The 14,979-nt window shown below is 44.2% G+C and overlaps 1 protein-coding gene across 1 annotated transcript in view; it reads left to right on the forward strand.

Annotated features, from left to right (window-relative positions):
* The first annotated feature begins 381 nt into the window (after positions 1-381).
* The window catches only part of LOC123807112 (ectonucleotide pyrophosphatase/phosphodiesterase family member 7-like), a 35,638-nt gene continuing 21,040 nt past the window's right edge, over positions 382-14,979 (forward strand). Inside the window, exon 1 of the mRNA XM_045820662.1 lies at positions 382-628. Within this exon, the coding sequence (XP_045676618.1) occupies positions 382-628 (247 nt within the window). The remainder of the gene's footprint in view (positions 629-14,979) is intronic.

The following is a 14,979-nucleotide window of genomic DNA, read 5'->3' on the forward strand; positions in this document are numbered from 1 at the left end:
AAATGAAAGCACCGATCTAATTTATTCCCCAAATCTTTACAGCAGTGGAATTAATATGAGTCCAAAATATTTCACACGATTTGACTTTTCTTATCAGGGTAAAGTACATGTAACATAAAATTGACCATTATTACCATTTTAAAGTATAAAATTTGGTAGCATTAAGTACATCCACAAGATTGTGCAAACATCACCACTATTTCCAGAACGTTCTCATCATAGAAAATGTACCACCCTGTTACAGTCCGGGTGTTTTGACCCTCAGCAGAGCTGGGGCAGAATTATCAATCTGAACTTTGTTCAACCACAGATAAAAAAGGGAGAAAATAGGAGCCAGCCCATGAACTCTGCAATGTGCGCGTGTGAGGCTCTCACAGCACAATGGGGCTCAGGGTCCTCGGGCTGTTGCTGTCCATTCTACTGGGTTTGGCCAGCAGCCACCCCATTCCTGGGAAGAAGAGCTTCAACAAATTGCTTCTGATCTCGTTTGATGGCTTCCGCTGGGACTACGACCAGGATGTGGACACCCCCAACATGGACCGCCTGGCCCGGGAGGGCGTGAAAGCCAAGTACCTCACCCCACCCTTCGTGACAATGACCTCCCCGTCCCACTTCACCACAATCTCAGGTAAGTTCCGCCTGCAGTCAGTCCACTAATGCTGGTGGAAAGTCGACGGGACTTCTGTCCCGACATCTGTCATTCCCTGAGGGAGAGCCCATTCTGGCTCAGCTCCGGAGAGACCAAGGTAGCTCGTGTAACTTGGGGCACTCCCTGGAAGAAGCGCTCACTTAGAATACCCTGGGATCTCAGGGCAGTTTCTAGAAACCCATGGGCTATGGAGCCCTGACCTACAGACAGAATCAGGACTAGGATTGCAGCCCCCTAAGGGATCTCCTTGCTCCCCAGGCCCACACTCACCCTCACCCTGCCTTTCACACAGTGGCTGATGATTTTTCTTTAAAGTAAATTATTAAAAGAATTTTATAAAAATAATAAAAACTTGTCCTGACCGGTGTGGTTCTGTTGGTCGGAGTATCATCCCATAAAATGAAAGATTTGATTCTTGGTAAGAGCACATACCTGTGGGTTCAGTCCCAGTCAGGGCACGAGCAGGAGGTGGCTGATTGGTGTTTCTCTCTCACATCAATGTTTCTCTCTCTCTCTCTCTCTCTCTCTCTCTCTCTCCCTCTCTCTGTCTCCCTCTCTCTCTCAAATTAATGAGCATGCTCTCAAGTGAGAACAAAAAATAATAATAATCAAACTTTACAATTTAAAGAACTCAATTAGATCAAGCAACTACCCTGCTTAATACTGGCGGATTAACCCTCTAGAAGAGAATGCAAATTTTGTCTTCCTGTGGCCTAGGAGGTCCCCAGGTCCTGGCCCCTGGTCTCTCCTGGCCTTTCTCATCTCTCTCCCCCTTGAGTGCTTCCCTCCATCTCACAAAATCCTCCTACCTGTGCCTCCACTCAGTCCCACCTGCCACAGGACCCTTGCCTATTCAGGTCCTCCCAGCTCACCTAGAGCATATTGTCCACTGGGGCAGACACATATCAGGCAAGCATACAGACTAATAGATCTCAGTACAAATTGGAGAGGCACCAAGAAGGAAAAGGAGAGTTTCTCCAGAAGAAGATGGCCAGAGTAAGGTGATCTGAAATTGGAGAGGCAAGAAAGGGGTCTCTGAGATGGAACAGTTGAGCTGCAAGAGAAAGAGACCTTGAGTGACAAGAGGAAAGAAAAGTGTTGTAGGCAGAGGGAACAGCATATGTGAGGTCTCTGTGACAAGAAGGAACATGGTTGTTCCAGAATCCCCTCACAAAGGACTCCACTGTAATAAGAATAACAATAGCTCCATTTCTCAGACATGGGCTTGATGTCAAGTACTGTGCTAGGTGCTTTGCCTTCATTGTCTCTAATACACTACTGCAAAGCAGTGTTGTCCCCATTCCACAGATGAGAAAACTAAAGCTGAGTAAGTGCCCAGTCACCTGGCCAGGCAGTGTGGAAGGGAGGAGTCAGGCCTGGAACCCTGCCATACAGAACTGGTTCTGCCCAGTTCTGAACTGGGAATCTGCAGACCTCTCTCGGGAGGAAGGGGCAGGGAGGGGTGCCTGGCAGCATGAGCCTCTCTCCTATCCTGAGAGCCACTCCCTGAAGGACGTGCGAACTGCTGGTGCCATTTTCCGGGGAGAGGGTTTTATTGCTTCCTCAGACTCTCAAAGGGGCCCTCAAATCAGAAACTTTAAAAATAAAGCTGAACAGACACTCAGAGGGAGATTTGCTGAGAGAGATTTTCCTACATGTAAACTCTTTGAGAAGCTAGTCATTTGGGAACTATTAGCACCAGGAAGCAGGAACTAAATAGCCCTTTTCTGGAGAAAGCAAATGCCACTTCCCGTCGACTTTAACTTCATAATGCTTAAAAGAACTCCTGTCAGCAGATGCTGGGCCCCTAGACACTGAGAATATGATGGGCACAAAATAGTATAAGGCTCATCCACTACTTATTTATTCCCAGAAGTGTTTTGATGAGAAGATATAAACAGTGAGAGCAAATTTTTAAAATTACAAAATCACCTCAACTTCTCTACTACATTCGCTGCCAGTGGGGACTAGAAACAGAACAGCTCCAGTGGAGGGTAATTTGGCAACTTCCAGCACAATCACACATGCAGGAACTTTCTTATTTGGCAATAGCACTTGTAGGACTTTATCCTACAGATATATATAGCTATACATTGGAAAACCATGTACTTATACAGTTATTCATTGCATTAGTGCTTGTGACCGCAAAAGAAAATATCCATCCAGAGGGAAGTGTCTAAATAAAATATATCCACAGTATGGTATACTGTGTCACCTTTAAAAGAAAAAAATGGCCCTGGCTGGCGTAGCTCAGTGGATTGAGCACGGGCTGTGAACCAAAGTATCGCAGGTTCGATTCCCAGCCAGGGTACATGCCTGGGTTGCAGGCCATAACCCCCAGCAACCGCACATTGATGTTTCTCTCTCTCTCTCTCTATCTCCCTCCCTTTCCTCTCTAAAAATAAATAAATAAAATCTTTAAAAAAAAAAATGAGGAAGGTCTTGGTGCCCAATAAGAAGCTACCTCCAAGATGGATTGAGTAACAAAAGCAAGATGCAGAGAATGTGTGGAGTATGCATATATATGTGTATGTAATGTATATGTGGATATATGCACATACAATTACTTCTAGATGCATAGAGGACCTCTGGATGAATCAATAAGAAATTGGTAACACTGGTTCCTCCAGGGAAGGGGCCGAGTAGTAGGAAGAATTTGCACTGTATGTATGCCCTGTGTACCTTTCAGATCTTGGACCATGTGAACATACTGACCATAAAAAACAAAGTGTTATAACTGAAAATAATCTTTTACATCCACCCATTGTAAAGAAAGCACGTTCCTGTGTTTTCCTTATTCATAACCAGACCTTCCATTTATTGAACAGGATTCACTCTTTGTTAACTTTAAAACAGGTTTCTCTGTGTACATTTGGGACCAAATCATTCCCTGTAGTGGGGCTGTCCTGTGCACTATGGGGTGTTAACCAGTTTCCACCCACGAAATGCCAGAAGCACTCCCTCTTCCCACTGTGACAACCAAAAATGTCTCCATACGTTGTCCAGTGTCCCCAGCTGAAAAAACCACTGCTGAGTGACTGAGCCCAGTACTTGGCTTACAAAAATGCCCAGCAGGTACCAAAACTATCATGTCCTTCAATTTTCATAACAGTGATATGAAGTCAGGACAGTTACCTACTTTACAGGTGAAATATCCGAGGCTCACACAATCTACCAATCTTCCCTGGGACAGGAGCAGTATTTGAACTGAGCCTTGAACAGTTCAGACAATGGGTTTTCCATTCCTGCCCTCCAGCATGACTACAGCCCTCTGTTATCTTTGGTTTAATTAAGCAATCATTCCAAACCCCTTTGAATATTGCCCATCCTCAAGCTTCCAGGCAATGAGAATATATGCTGAATATGTTGCATTAATGAAAGAAAGGCAACCCTGGACCCAGCAAAACCACTGGTATTAATCTTCATGAGCTAGGCTCAAGCCGACCTCTGTCTGACTCCAATGTGGAAAAGAATCATCTGTAATAGAAAAAAATAATGGTTAAAAATTGGTGCTGCCAGCACCCAAAGACCTCATCAGATTCCAGGGGGTCAGCCTGACACAAATTATGATAAAAGAGTCTCTCTGGCCCAACAGCTAATTCACTGGTGTTCTTAATAACACCTCTGGGCAATTTAACACAGGAGAGAGGTGATGATGGGGAGCTGCTGCACTGCTTCACATCCCAGCTGCAAAGTAGAATGGCACAGCTCCAACAAGGGCTCAGGTCTGAGAAGCCACAGGGTCACCCCTCTGAGTGTCCTAGACAGAGTCCAAAGAACAAGGATCAGGTGGTCCCAGGCAGAGAGCAAGGCTGGAGAGGCCATGTCCCAGGTACAGCCCCAGGAACAACCACTCCTAAAGCATAGATGACTTGGCTGCCCACGTCAGAATTCTGGGCTACCAGGGTCTTCATCTGGGCAGCAGGACCTCCTTGTGCTTTGGGGCTGCCAGGTGTGCAGATATCTCAGCCTTCACGGGAGTCAGAATCTCATGACCCTCATCAGCTTTCCCTGCTGCTGGTGAAGAACGTCTTCCTGGTATTTTTAGAGCACTCCTGCTATGTGCATTCTTTCATTGGACAATTATTGTTGGAGCATGTCCACTGGGCTAGGCAGTGGGAACAGTGGCAACTAGATATTTAAATGTCTCCAGCATCTTGTCATCTTTCCAGGGCTTGTCCCACAACACAGGCTCATATCCCACGTGCTTCCAGATCCCACAGACTTTTCTGGGGCTTGCTTCTGTTTCTCTGTAGTTCCACCACAGAGAAAGACAAAGAGCCACCTACCTGGGGATCCTTCTACCTCTGCTTCCTTTCTCTGATAGCTCAGGGCATCACACAGGGGAGATTTGTTCTTACCCGTGTCCTCCAAGCCTTTCTCTGCACCCCAACTCCCCTATGGCTCTCATAAGGAATCAAGCTTGTGAAACTCCAAAGCCAGAGAAGTCTCTGCTTTCTACATTTTCTCCCATGGCATCCTTTCCTTGAAGCATGGAGGACAGAAGTCCTGGCTGTTTGAATGAAGGAAAGTCTAAAGGACAGAGAAGTTTTTAAACTAGCTATTAATTCAAAATATCCCACTTTATCATCTCTCCATTCAAGAAAATCTTTTCATCCTCACAAAGAGTATGTGTTTTTCTGCCAAGTGTTTGCCTCTCAGCGCCACCTACAAGAGGGGGAAGGGGTCTCTGTCTAGGATCATGGCTTCCAAGTGCAGCAAGACCTGGCTGTGGGGTAACATTCTCCCTCCAGCTCCCCAAGGCTGGGCACTGGACAGGCCTGCGTATTCATCGAGCTTCTCCCTTCACTCACTGGATGGGCCATAACTTCCTCCAATATAGTTTTCTTCCTCACACCTGGCTCCATTTCCCCACCTCCATGCCATGCATTCACAAAGTGGGCTTGACCACAGTACCTGAAAGATGTATTCATTTTCTATGACTATGTAACAAATGACCATGAACTTAGCAGCTTAGAACAATATCCATTTATTATGTCTGTTTCCATACATCAGGAGTCTGAGCATGGCTGAGTTTGGTCCTCTGCTCAGGGTCTCACAGGGCTGCAATCAAGGTGTTGGTGGGGCTGGAGTCTTCCCCCAAGTCACCTGGCCTTTGGAAGAAGTCATTTCCTTGCAGCTAAGAACTCAAGGAAGGCAGCTTGCTTCCTTAAAACCAGCAGGAGAGTGTCTCTCTCTCCTCTAGACCCTCTTTTAGGAGCTCATCAGATTAGGTCAGACCCATGCTGGATAATTTCCCTTTTGAGTAACTCAAAGTGAACTAATTAGCAGCCTCAGTTACATCTGCAAAATTCCTTCAATTTTTCCATGTACTACTGGTTAGAAGCAAGCCATAGGTAATGCCCATTTGCAAGGGGAGAGAATTAAACAAGGCCTGTATATGGGGGGCGGGGGGGTGCAGGAATCTTGAAGGCTATCTTGGAATTCTGCCTACCTCAAATAGATAACCAGGAGATGAGCATTAGCCTTTGTTTAAAGGGAATAGTAAACAGGATGGTGCCCCAGAGTGGAGCTCCAGAAAGCCCCCAGAATTATTGTCTAACCTCTGAGCCCCAGGGGCTAGTACAAGAAGGGCAATGAGTAACCAAAGAGGCTGGACGCCCCACATCACATCAAAGAGGCTGGACGCCCCATCATCAAAGGGCCTTAGTACTAGGCCCTTTCTGCTGCTTAGGACAAAATGATGAGGAGGAGGATGTTGACGATGATGGTAATGATAATTTTAAAGAAGAGTTAAGAAACAAGGAGAAGAAGAAGGGCAAAGGAGGAAGCAGATAAAGAGGATTATTCATCTGAAACTACTTTTGTATATTTCCTAAGGCTTGCATAACAAAATGCCACTAACTAGGTGGCTTCAAACAACAGAAATTTGTTGTCTAGCCATTCTGGAGGACAAAAATCTGAAATCAAAGTTTCATTAGAGCCATGCTCCCTATGAAACCTGTAGGGAACCCTTCTTTGTCTCCTCTTAGCTTCCTGTGGCTCACAGGCAATCTCTGGTGTTTCTTGGCTTGTATGCATCAGTACAGTCCTCCATCCCATCCATGGAGTTCTCCCTGTGTCTCTGTCTTTGCATGGCCATCTTCTCATAAGGACGCCAGTCATTTGGATTAGGGGCTCGTCCTACTCCAGTATGACATCATCTCTGCAATGGCCTATTTCCACATAAGGTCACATTCTGAGGTCCTGGGGTTTAGGGCCTCAACATATCTTCTTCAGGGAATACAATTCAGCTCATAACAGCCATACAACACATAATTCATTGATAACTTCAGGTATGGCTATATCCAAGTCCTCAAATTGTGTCATCAAAATGATATATCTCTCTCTTTCTCTCCTTTTCCCTCTCCTTCTGCCACTCTTTTTTTCCCTAAGAGTGACCACAAAATCTCCAAGATGACCCTCATTGGCCAATCAGCTTCTCATAACCAAGGGCTGTGGCTACAGGCGTGAAATGATGCTGAACACCCAAGTTGGGACCTCATGCACACCCCAGGTCAGGGTAGGGGGAGGCAAGCCCCACAAAAAGCATATGGACTGTCAATTGTAGGCTGGTGAGTCCCCAGTAGAAAATCAGGGATTACTATCAGAGGGAGGAGCAAGTGAAGAAGGACTGGCAGAAATGACAGAAGTCCACTACACCAGCCTAGGCCTGACGGTGCAGGAAAAGGGGTTTTCAGTCTGGCGACCCAGTACTCAGTCCCAAAGAAATCAAAACTCTATCTGTGGGGCTGCCCACAAGGCATGGATTTGGTGATCACACATGCAAACAGACATCTTCCAGCACTGCCCCCCTGTCTGCCTGAACTCTGAGACCCCCTAAGATCTCACCAAAATGAAAAGCCAGTCTCTGAGGGTTAAGCAGCTCATGGTGCTAGTTGAAATCACCCAATTCTATCTCTCTCTTGAGAAGCCTGTACTTACTGCTCCATCACTAGTAATGACAATGAACATTTCTGCAATCTCAGTTTTTATTGCAAAGTGATTGAGGACCAGTAACAGTAAGTTACACTGTTGAAACTAAGGAAATCCTGCCAAACAAGTGGTGGGTGGATAGGAAGTCTTATGACAGCATTGTAAATATATTTTCTCCCCCAAGGAACTGACTGAAATTAAGAAGTTATCACAGCTATGTTTCAGACAAAATCTATCATAAGCATAAGCCATGATATTATAATTTGACAATTTTAGATCTAGTCAAATGGATATGGCCCTAGGGTATAAAGGAGATGCTTTGTAACTAGACAATGGTCAGGAATAATAAAAATGAGGTCCTCTCTGTTCGACATTTTTCCTTTCTTGAAAGGACATTTGATGATAGCCTCAAGACCCCCACTGACCAGAAATTGTCTCTCTCAGTTCCAGAACCCATGACCCCCAGACAACCCCAAAACCAGAGCAACCACTTATAGTCATATAGATTGTGTACAGCACAATTCTGGGGTGCTGAATTTTCATAAATAATATGTGGGTGGTGCCCCCTGGAGATGTGCAGGGCACAACTTGCACAAATGATCACTCACATTCCATCCCAAAATCAAACTATAAGAGGTAAAAATTTCTCATATATGTAATCAATCATGAGTCTACCTCTCTTTCTACATGAGACAGGAGCAAAGGAAGTGTAGCCAAATGTACTTGGATGATCATTGGCACTAAATCAGAGTTTCTCAACTTCAGTGATATTGATATTTCGGACCAGATCATTCTTTGACAGGACGGAGTCCTGGGGGGTGCCGTCCTGTGCAACGTAGAATATTTAGCAGCAACCCTGGCCTCTATCTAGTAGCTATCAGCAGTATCCCTCCCCCAGTTATAACAACCAAAATTGGCTCCAGACATTGACAAAATGGTTCTCAGGGTCCAATTCATCACCTAGTTGAGAACCCCTGGAATAAATATATAATATGCAAATCACATGTAAATCAGACAGCCATAGATCACATATATGACAATCTAGCCAGTGGGAAAAAGAAGTCTTCAAGAGGTAAGGGAGACAGGGAAAGAGATAGAAAATCAAATTCCTGCTGCCAGTAACAACACAAGCCCAGCAGATGTTGTTGGAAACCTAGTCAGAAGATACTGTAAACCTTAATCCGTTCCCATCCTACTTCCTCAGCAATAGCTCCCCACTCAAAAAGTCCTGGAAGTCAACAGAGCCCAAAACACAGGCAAACAGGGCAAAGAAACCACAGACAAAAAATGTCTCTTCATTTCCACAAAGGGAGAAAAAAAAACAAATAGTAAAAAAATGGAAAATAAAACAAGGCTGAGAAACCAGAGTATTTCTTAACTTTTCATTATGGAAATTTCTGCAGAAAAAAAAAGCAGAGAAAATTGAAGAATAAACTGCCATGTACCCAGCACCAAGATGCAAGAATTTCTCCACATTTTAAAAACCTAGTTCCATCATCCCCACTCAATGCCCTTTTCATAATTCCTTCCTTCCTCCCTTCTTTCTGGAATCTTTTAAAGCAAATGTCAGACATCATGTTATTGCATCCATAATACATCAGCATGTATTTCTAATCTAAGAGTTTGGGTTGATGTGGTTTTTATATAACCTCCATGCTGTATTTAACAGACTTAACTTGAAGAAACTAGAATTCTTGCAAGTGAAGAAAAGATATAATTGCCACCTCAGAGTCTCTCCTACTAATGCTACTCAAATTACATGTATACGAACCACCTGGGAATCTGGTTAAAATGCAGATTCTAGTTCAGTGGGTGTGAACTGGGGTCTGAGAGTCCACAGTCTAACAAACTCCCAGGTGATGCTGACACTAAGGGTCCATGGATCACACAAGAGGAAGGTTCAGCCCAAAACACAACAACCAAGCAAAAAATCATGACTGCTCTCAACTCCAAATCTTGAGTGAGAGAAGCAGGAACCACTTGAGACTGAGAGCACAAGCATATTACTTTCCTGAGGCTGCTGTAACAAAATACCGTAAACTGGTGGCCTAAAGGAACAAAATGTCTAGAGGCCAGAAACACAAAACCGAGGCTTCAGCAGGGGTGTGCTCCCTCCAGAGTTTCTGGAGGAGAATCATTCCTTGCCTCTCCTGGTGGCTGCCAGCATTCCTTGGCTTGTCGCAGCATCACTCCAGTTTCTACCTCCCAATCACATTGCCTCCTCTTGTCTGTGTCCTCTCCTCTTCTGCTTCTTATAAAGAAAGCTGTCTTTGGGTTTAGAGCCCTCATCGCCTCATCTCAAGATCCACAATTTAATTACTTCTGCAAAGACCCTGCTCCCAAGTAAGGTAACATCCACAGATTCTGGGGATAAGAAGATGGTCATATCTTTGAAGGGAAAGGGGGTACCATTCATTCAGCCCACTAGAGTAGTAAACAGGGAAAAGTAAAGTGAGAAAAAATGGCAGAAGCAAGGACAGATCCTGTCTCTTTGACAGTGGCCATTAAGTCAGGCCAAAAGTAGAACTGTGTGTCAGTAGGGTTCTCAGACAAAACTCAAGGACAGCCCATCTGCTTCCAGCTCCTTGAAGAGATAGCATTTTCTATTCTGACTGTAGATTAGAGGGAGAGGTGGGGGTAAGAAAGCCTGTTCTCTGCTTGCCTAGTTCCTGAGAAACTGTGCCTCTGCCTTAGGGCCATTCTCAAGTCTTGTGCAAGGATAAAATTATCTATTGATGGCCATAATTAAAAAGCAATGTCGAAAAGAAGCAGCATCAGCATTTTTCATTTGCATTTACACATGAGCAAGACCAAATTAGTAAAATGGGTGCACTAGGGTTTTATTTTCTCCATCCAGAAAAAAGCTGCCATCATCTGGTGCTAGTGTTGGAGTCCAGCCTCATTTCTATAGTGGAAGTTGTTGATAAGGTATTAAATTTCTATCAGTGCACTGGGGCACCTGTTCTTATTTCAATACCTTTATTACGTTATCAACAGGTGGCACTCAGGGTTGTAGACTTGGGGTGAATGTGGTTTTGAGCCCCAGTGGGACTGTTTTTGCATCGGTGTCTTGGTGGTGGTTCTGGATGAGCTTGTTTGCTCAACACTGGAGCACTGGGTTGATTTAAGGTGGTTGGTCGACTGAATTTGGCAGCTGTTCTTCCTCACTGATTTTATACGAGGTGGTTAATAAAATTTTCTTCTTTGGTTTTGGGAATATGCACTTAATGAAGCACTGGACCTCACAAATTAAAAGGCAAATAAAGATACATGTATAGCTTACATGGTAGATTGGGTCAAAGGAATTAGTAAATGAAACATAGTAGGTCCTCAAGTTATTGTTAAGTAAGTGAATGCATGAAAGTATGTCAATGCCCTAATGGACTATTTGTAAAAATATATACTGTTCCACCTGAAAATTAGTAGGTAGAAGCTGAGGAAATGTTGGGGATGCTCTTACTGAGTTATTAAATTATATCATGGTTTATTTTAATCCCACTGAAGTATTTTTTTCCCAAAATGACTTTGGACTAAATCAAGTTCTGCTTTCTATTTGTTCAGATCTCACCTGGCCATCTACAAATGGGGCAGAAGGTGGGAGGGGGTTTATTCAATTAAATTCAACAAACATTTGTTGAACACCTACTAAGAGTAAAGCCCTATGCTTTGTGCCAGGGAGATACCAAAATAAATGAGGCACTGCCCTACTCTTTGTGATATCAGAGAAAAATGGTTATAAAACAGAAATCCATTCATGCTAACTCAAAAGGACCACATTCCAAGGCTCTAATGAGCAAGCTCATGGATATGAGAACCAAATTAGAGGCAAATTAGAGAATGGCAACGTCCCCTTTCTGGCTCTCAGAAGCCCAGTGGTCTTTCTCATCAGCCCCATGGACTTTCTTATCTCTGCTTTTCTCACTCACAACTTTCTTTCTCTTTTTGTTCATGGTCAACCATGGTAGACAGCAGAGCCCACCACTGGCTAATTAGCTACTGTGTCTCTTGGTTCATGTCTTGAGAGAGAGAGAGAATTGGGTTTCATGCCAACCAATTGAATATAGGGAGGAGATGTCACATGGTACAAATATGGTGCCTAGACCCACCTTTAGGCAGGACAATGAACAGGGAGATTCTAAGAGAAGGTATCTGTGAGCACTGCAGGTAGTCCAGAAGATACTTTTAACTCTCCCTTTTGCCCCTTAGTTGTAAATATCATGAGACAATCTAGGATGCACTTGGTTCAAAATATTTCAGAAAAAGAAGGAGAAAGGAAAAGTTGGATCAAACTCTGGACTTCATGGTTTCCTAAATTCACCCTGTAAGTATGAGAAATAAATGTTGGTCCCTGAAAACCAAGGAAAGGAGTTGCATCTATCTGCGTTTGTTCCCAGACCTGAAATGTTTGGCTGGGTGAATTTATCTGCACCTTGCCAGAACTGATATGGTGTGGGAGTCTGCAATGTACCCTGATTAAAGCACAATTAGCAAGCAGCAGGAATCTTATTCACGAGGAGAGCTCATCCTACTTCCTGTTTAACTTGCATAATTACCCATATCACCAGACATTGAAGTGACATAGATGACAGACTCTCAGTAAGACAGCCAGAAAGGCCCTTGGAAATCATTAACCTAGCTTGTTTTACAAAGAGGGAAACTGAGGCCCAGAAAGAGAGAGCAAGAGCATGCAAGAGCCAAGACCAACCCTCCCCTCCAGGCCAGCCCTCCTTGCGCAGGATTGTATTACAGTGAGGGCAGCATCTTCTGACTCCAGTGAAACCCGCTCCTTCGCAGCTTCTGGAACTCCAGGCACAACCAACAGCATACCTTTCATGTAGTTTTTCTAGCCAGTTTCTTGGTTGTCTCCAGAGTAGAAAATGCAATTTAAGTAAAATGTGAACGCTGCTCCCTACTGCTGTTCCTTTCTCTGCTTTTATTCTCTTCTGTCATGTTTCGTCCACATACCAGAACTGGCCCTTGACCAGGATAAAGAGTTCTGAGCAGCGGGAAGGAGAAATCAAAGGGGCAGTGGAAACTTCTACTGGGTCATTAGTGGTGCCCAGTCGCTGGCTGGATTTAGAACATGCCTTTAAATGTCAGGGTGGAAATAACCCAAACACCACAGAGATGGTTCCCTTTGTGCAATTACTGAGACTAGCCATGCTGCAGAATGGAAGGGTCATGCTCCCTGAGCTCATTTTAGCTTAGTCATTTGAAACTTGGGTAACATCACTTTGAGGGGAAAATGGATTCTATGACTGGATCCCAGGCTAGTCTACTTAACTGAAATTATAATTGACCTCTAGGTCCCAGGGCATGCAAGCAGCATCCTTAAGGTACAGGAGGGGGAAGTTCTTCTGGCCATGGCCTCCTTTGTTTTTTCCCATCCCTTCTTCCAAACCCTCCTAGTGAATCTGGGTCCCAAGCTTTCCCAGACACTGGAGTAAGCCAAGTTTTGGTGGCTGCCTGCCCTACCTCTGGTTCCTCTGTAATGAGCAATCTGCTAGAATTAATGCATGTATGTGAATGACTAACATGCATGCATAAATGACTAAAGGCCCTGAACCAGTTGTTCTGATGAGTTAGTAGGCACTAAAACCACTGACTTGTTAGAATACAGGCTCCAGAGCCCACGCCAGAGGTGAAGATTCAGCACGGGCTAGAATGGGGGACCAGAGAATCTGTGTTTTAACAAGCACCTCAATTGAGTCTAATACTGGTAGTAGAAAATACAATGGAGAAATGCTACAATAGGTGAAACGGCAGGTGTTTGTAATCCCAGGGTGATTTGCTTTTTGTTGGGCAGGAATATAGAAGAGAATCTCAGATATCACGGGTTTAAAAAAAATAAGAGGCAAAATAGAGCTGCTCCCTGGGTGAATTATCTCTGTGCTTCCATTTCATCTGCTGGAATGTGGCATGGCTTGGCCATGAGAAAGCTCAGGCATGGTAACAGGAAGAGGGCTCACTGTAGATTTCAGAAGGCTTCCATGATTCATTTGCAAGGCTTGAAAAGTTCTTGCCCATTATAGCCTCTGCCTACTAGTAACAAAGTATCCCACTCAAGGTATTCAACCCCCACTCCTGAGAGACAGAATAGCAGAGAGATTAAAAGCACCAGTTGTAGATAGATGTTCAACATCATCAGGCATTGAGAAATGCAAGACAAAATCACAATGAGATAGCACTTCACATCCACTAGTTTGGTCATAACCTTAAAAAAAAAAGGGACTTCCAGTCAAGATGGAGGCATAGGTAAACAAACTTTGCCTCCTCATGCAAACACAGAAAGAATTACAACTAGACCTCAAAACAAATAACACCCTGAACAGTCAGAAATTCAAGCTGTATGGAAATCCAACAACCAAGGATTTGAAGAAGCTACATTCATCCAGAAGGGTAGAAGGGGTGGAGATGGGTAGAGAGGAGTGGAGGCAAAATGTGGCATGGTGAGGCAGCAGCTGCAGGACAGGCAGAACCACGTTCACATGTGGTAGATAAAAACTGGGAGGGATACCTTGGGAGCAAGTGATCCCAGACCCAGGTCAGACCACAGAGCCCAGGTTTCCCACACCACAAAAGTAAATCTCCATAACTTCTGGCTGTAAAAACCAGTGGGAGTTGGACCAGTGGAAGAAACTGCTGTATTTTCAGGAGAATCCACTTAAAGGGCCCTCACAGACTTAAAACATACGCAGACCCACCCCCTCTAGGATTCAGCCCCAGGGAAACAGCTGGAAGGGCACAAGTTACACAGGGTGATTGCGGGACAAAACTCCAGAAGCTAGGCAGTGACATTGTTGCTTCTCCAAGCCCTCCCCCTTAAAAAAAGCCACAAAGCAGTGAAGCAGGTTACCCCACCCTGGCAATTACCTAAGGCTCTGTCTCACACAACTTATAGGTGACTTTTCTACAGTAGGCCATGCTTCTAAGACAGGGAGTCAAAGCATCTCTACCTAACACACAGAAACAAACAGAGGGAGGCTGCAAAATTGATGAGACAAAGAAATGGGGCCCAAATGAAAGAATAGAACAAAACCCCAGAAAAAGAACTAAATGAAACAGAGATAACCAACCTATCAGATGCAGTGTTCAAAACACTGATGGCCGGGATGCTCAAAGAACTCCCTGAGTACAGCAACAACATAAAAAAAGACCCAGAAAGAAATGAAGGTTACACTAAGAAAAATAAAGAAAAATCTACAGGGGACCAACAGTGAAGGAGATGAGTTTGGGATTCAAATCAATGATTTGGAATATAAGGAAGAAATAAGCATTCAACCAGAACAACAAGAAGGAAAAATAATTTTTAAAAAATGAGGATGGTATAAGGAGCCCCTGGGACATCTCCTTACCAACATCCAAATTATATGGATGCCAGGAGAAGAGAAAGA

This window comes from Phyllostomus hastatus, unplaced genomic scaffold (genome assembly GCF_019186645.2).
Source record: "Phyllostomus hastatus isolate PE091 unplaced genomic scaffold, TTU_PhHast_1.1 phas_scaffold_442, whole genome shotgun sequence".
Classification (NCBI taxonomy): Eukaryota; Metazoa; Chordata; class Mammalia; order Chiroptera; family Phyllostomidae; genus Phyllostomus; species Phyllostomus hastatus.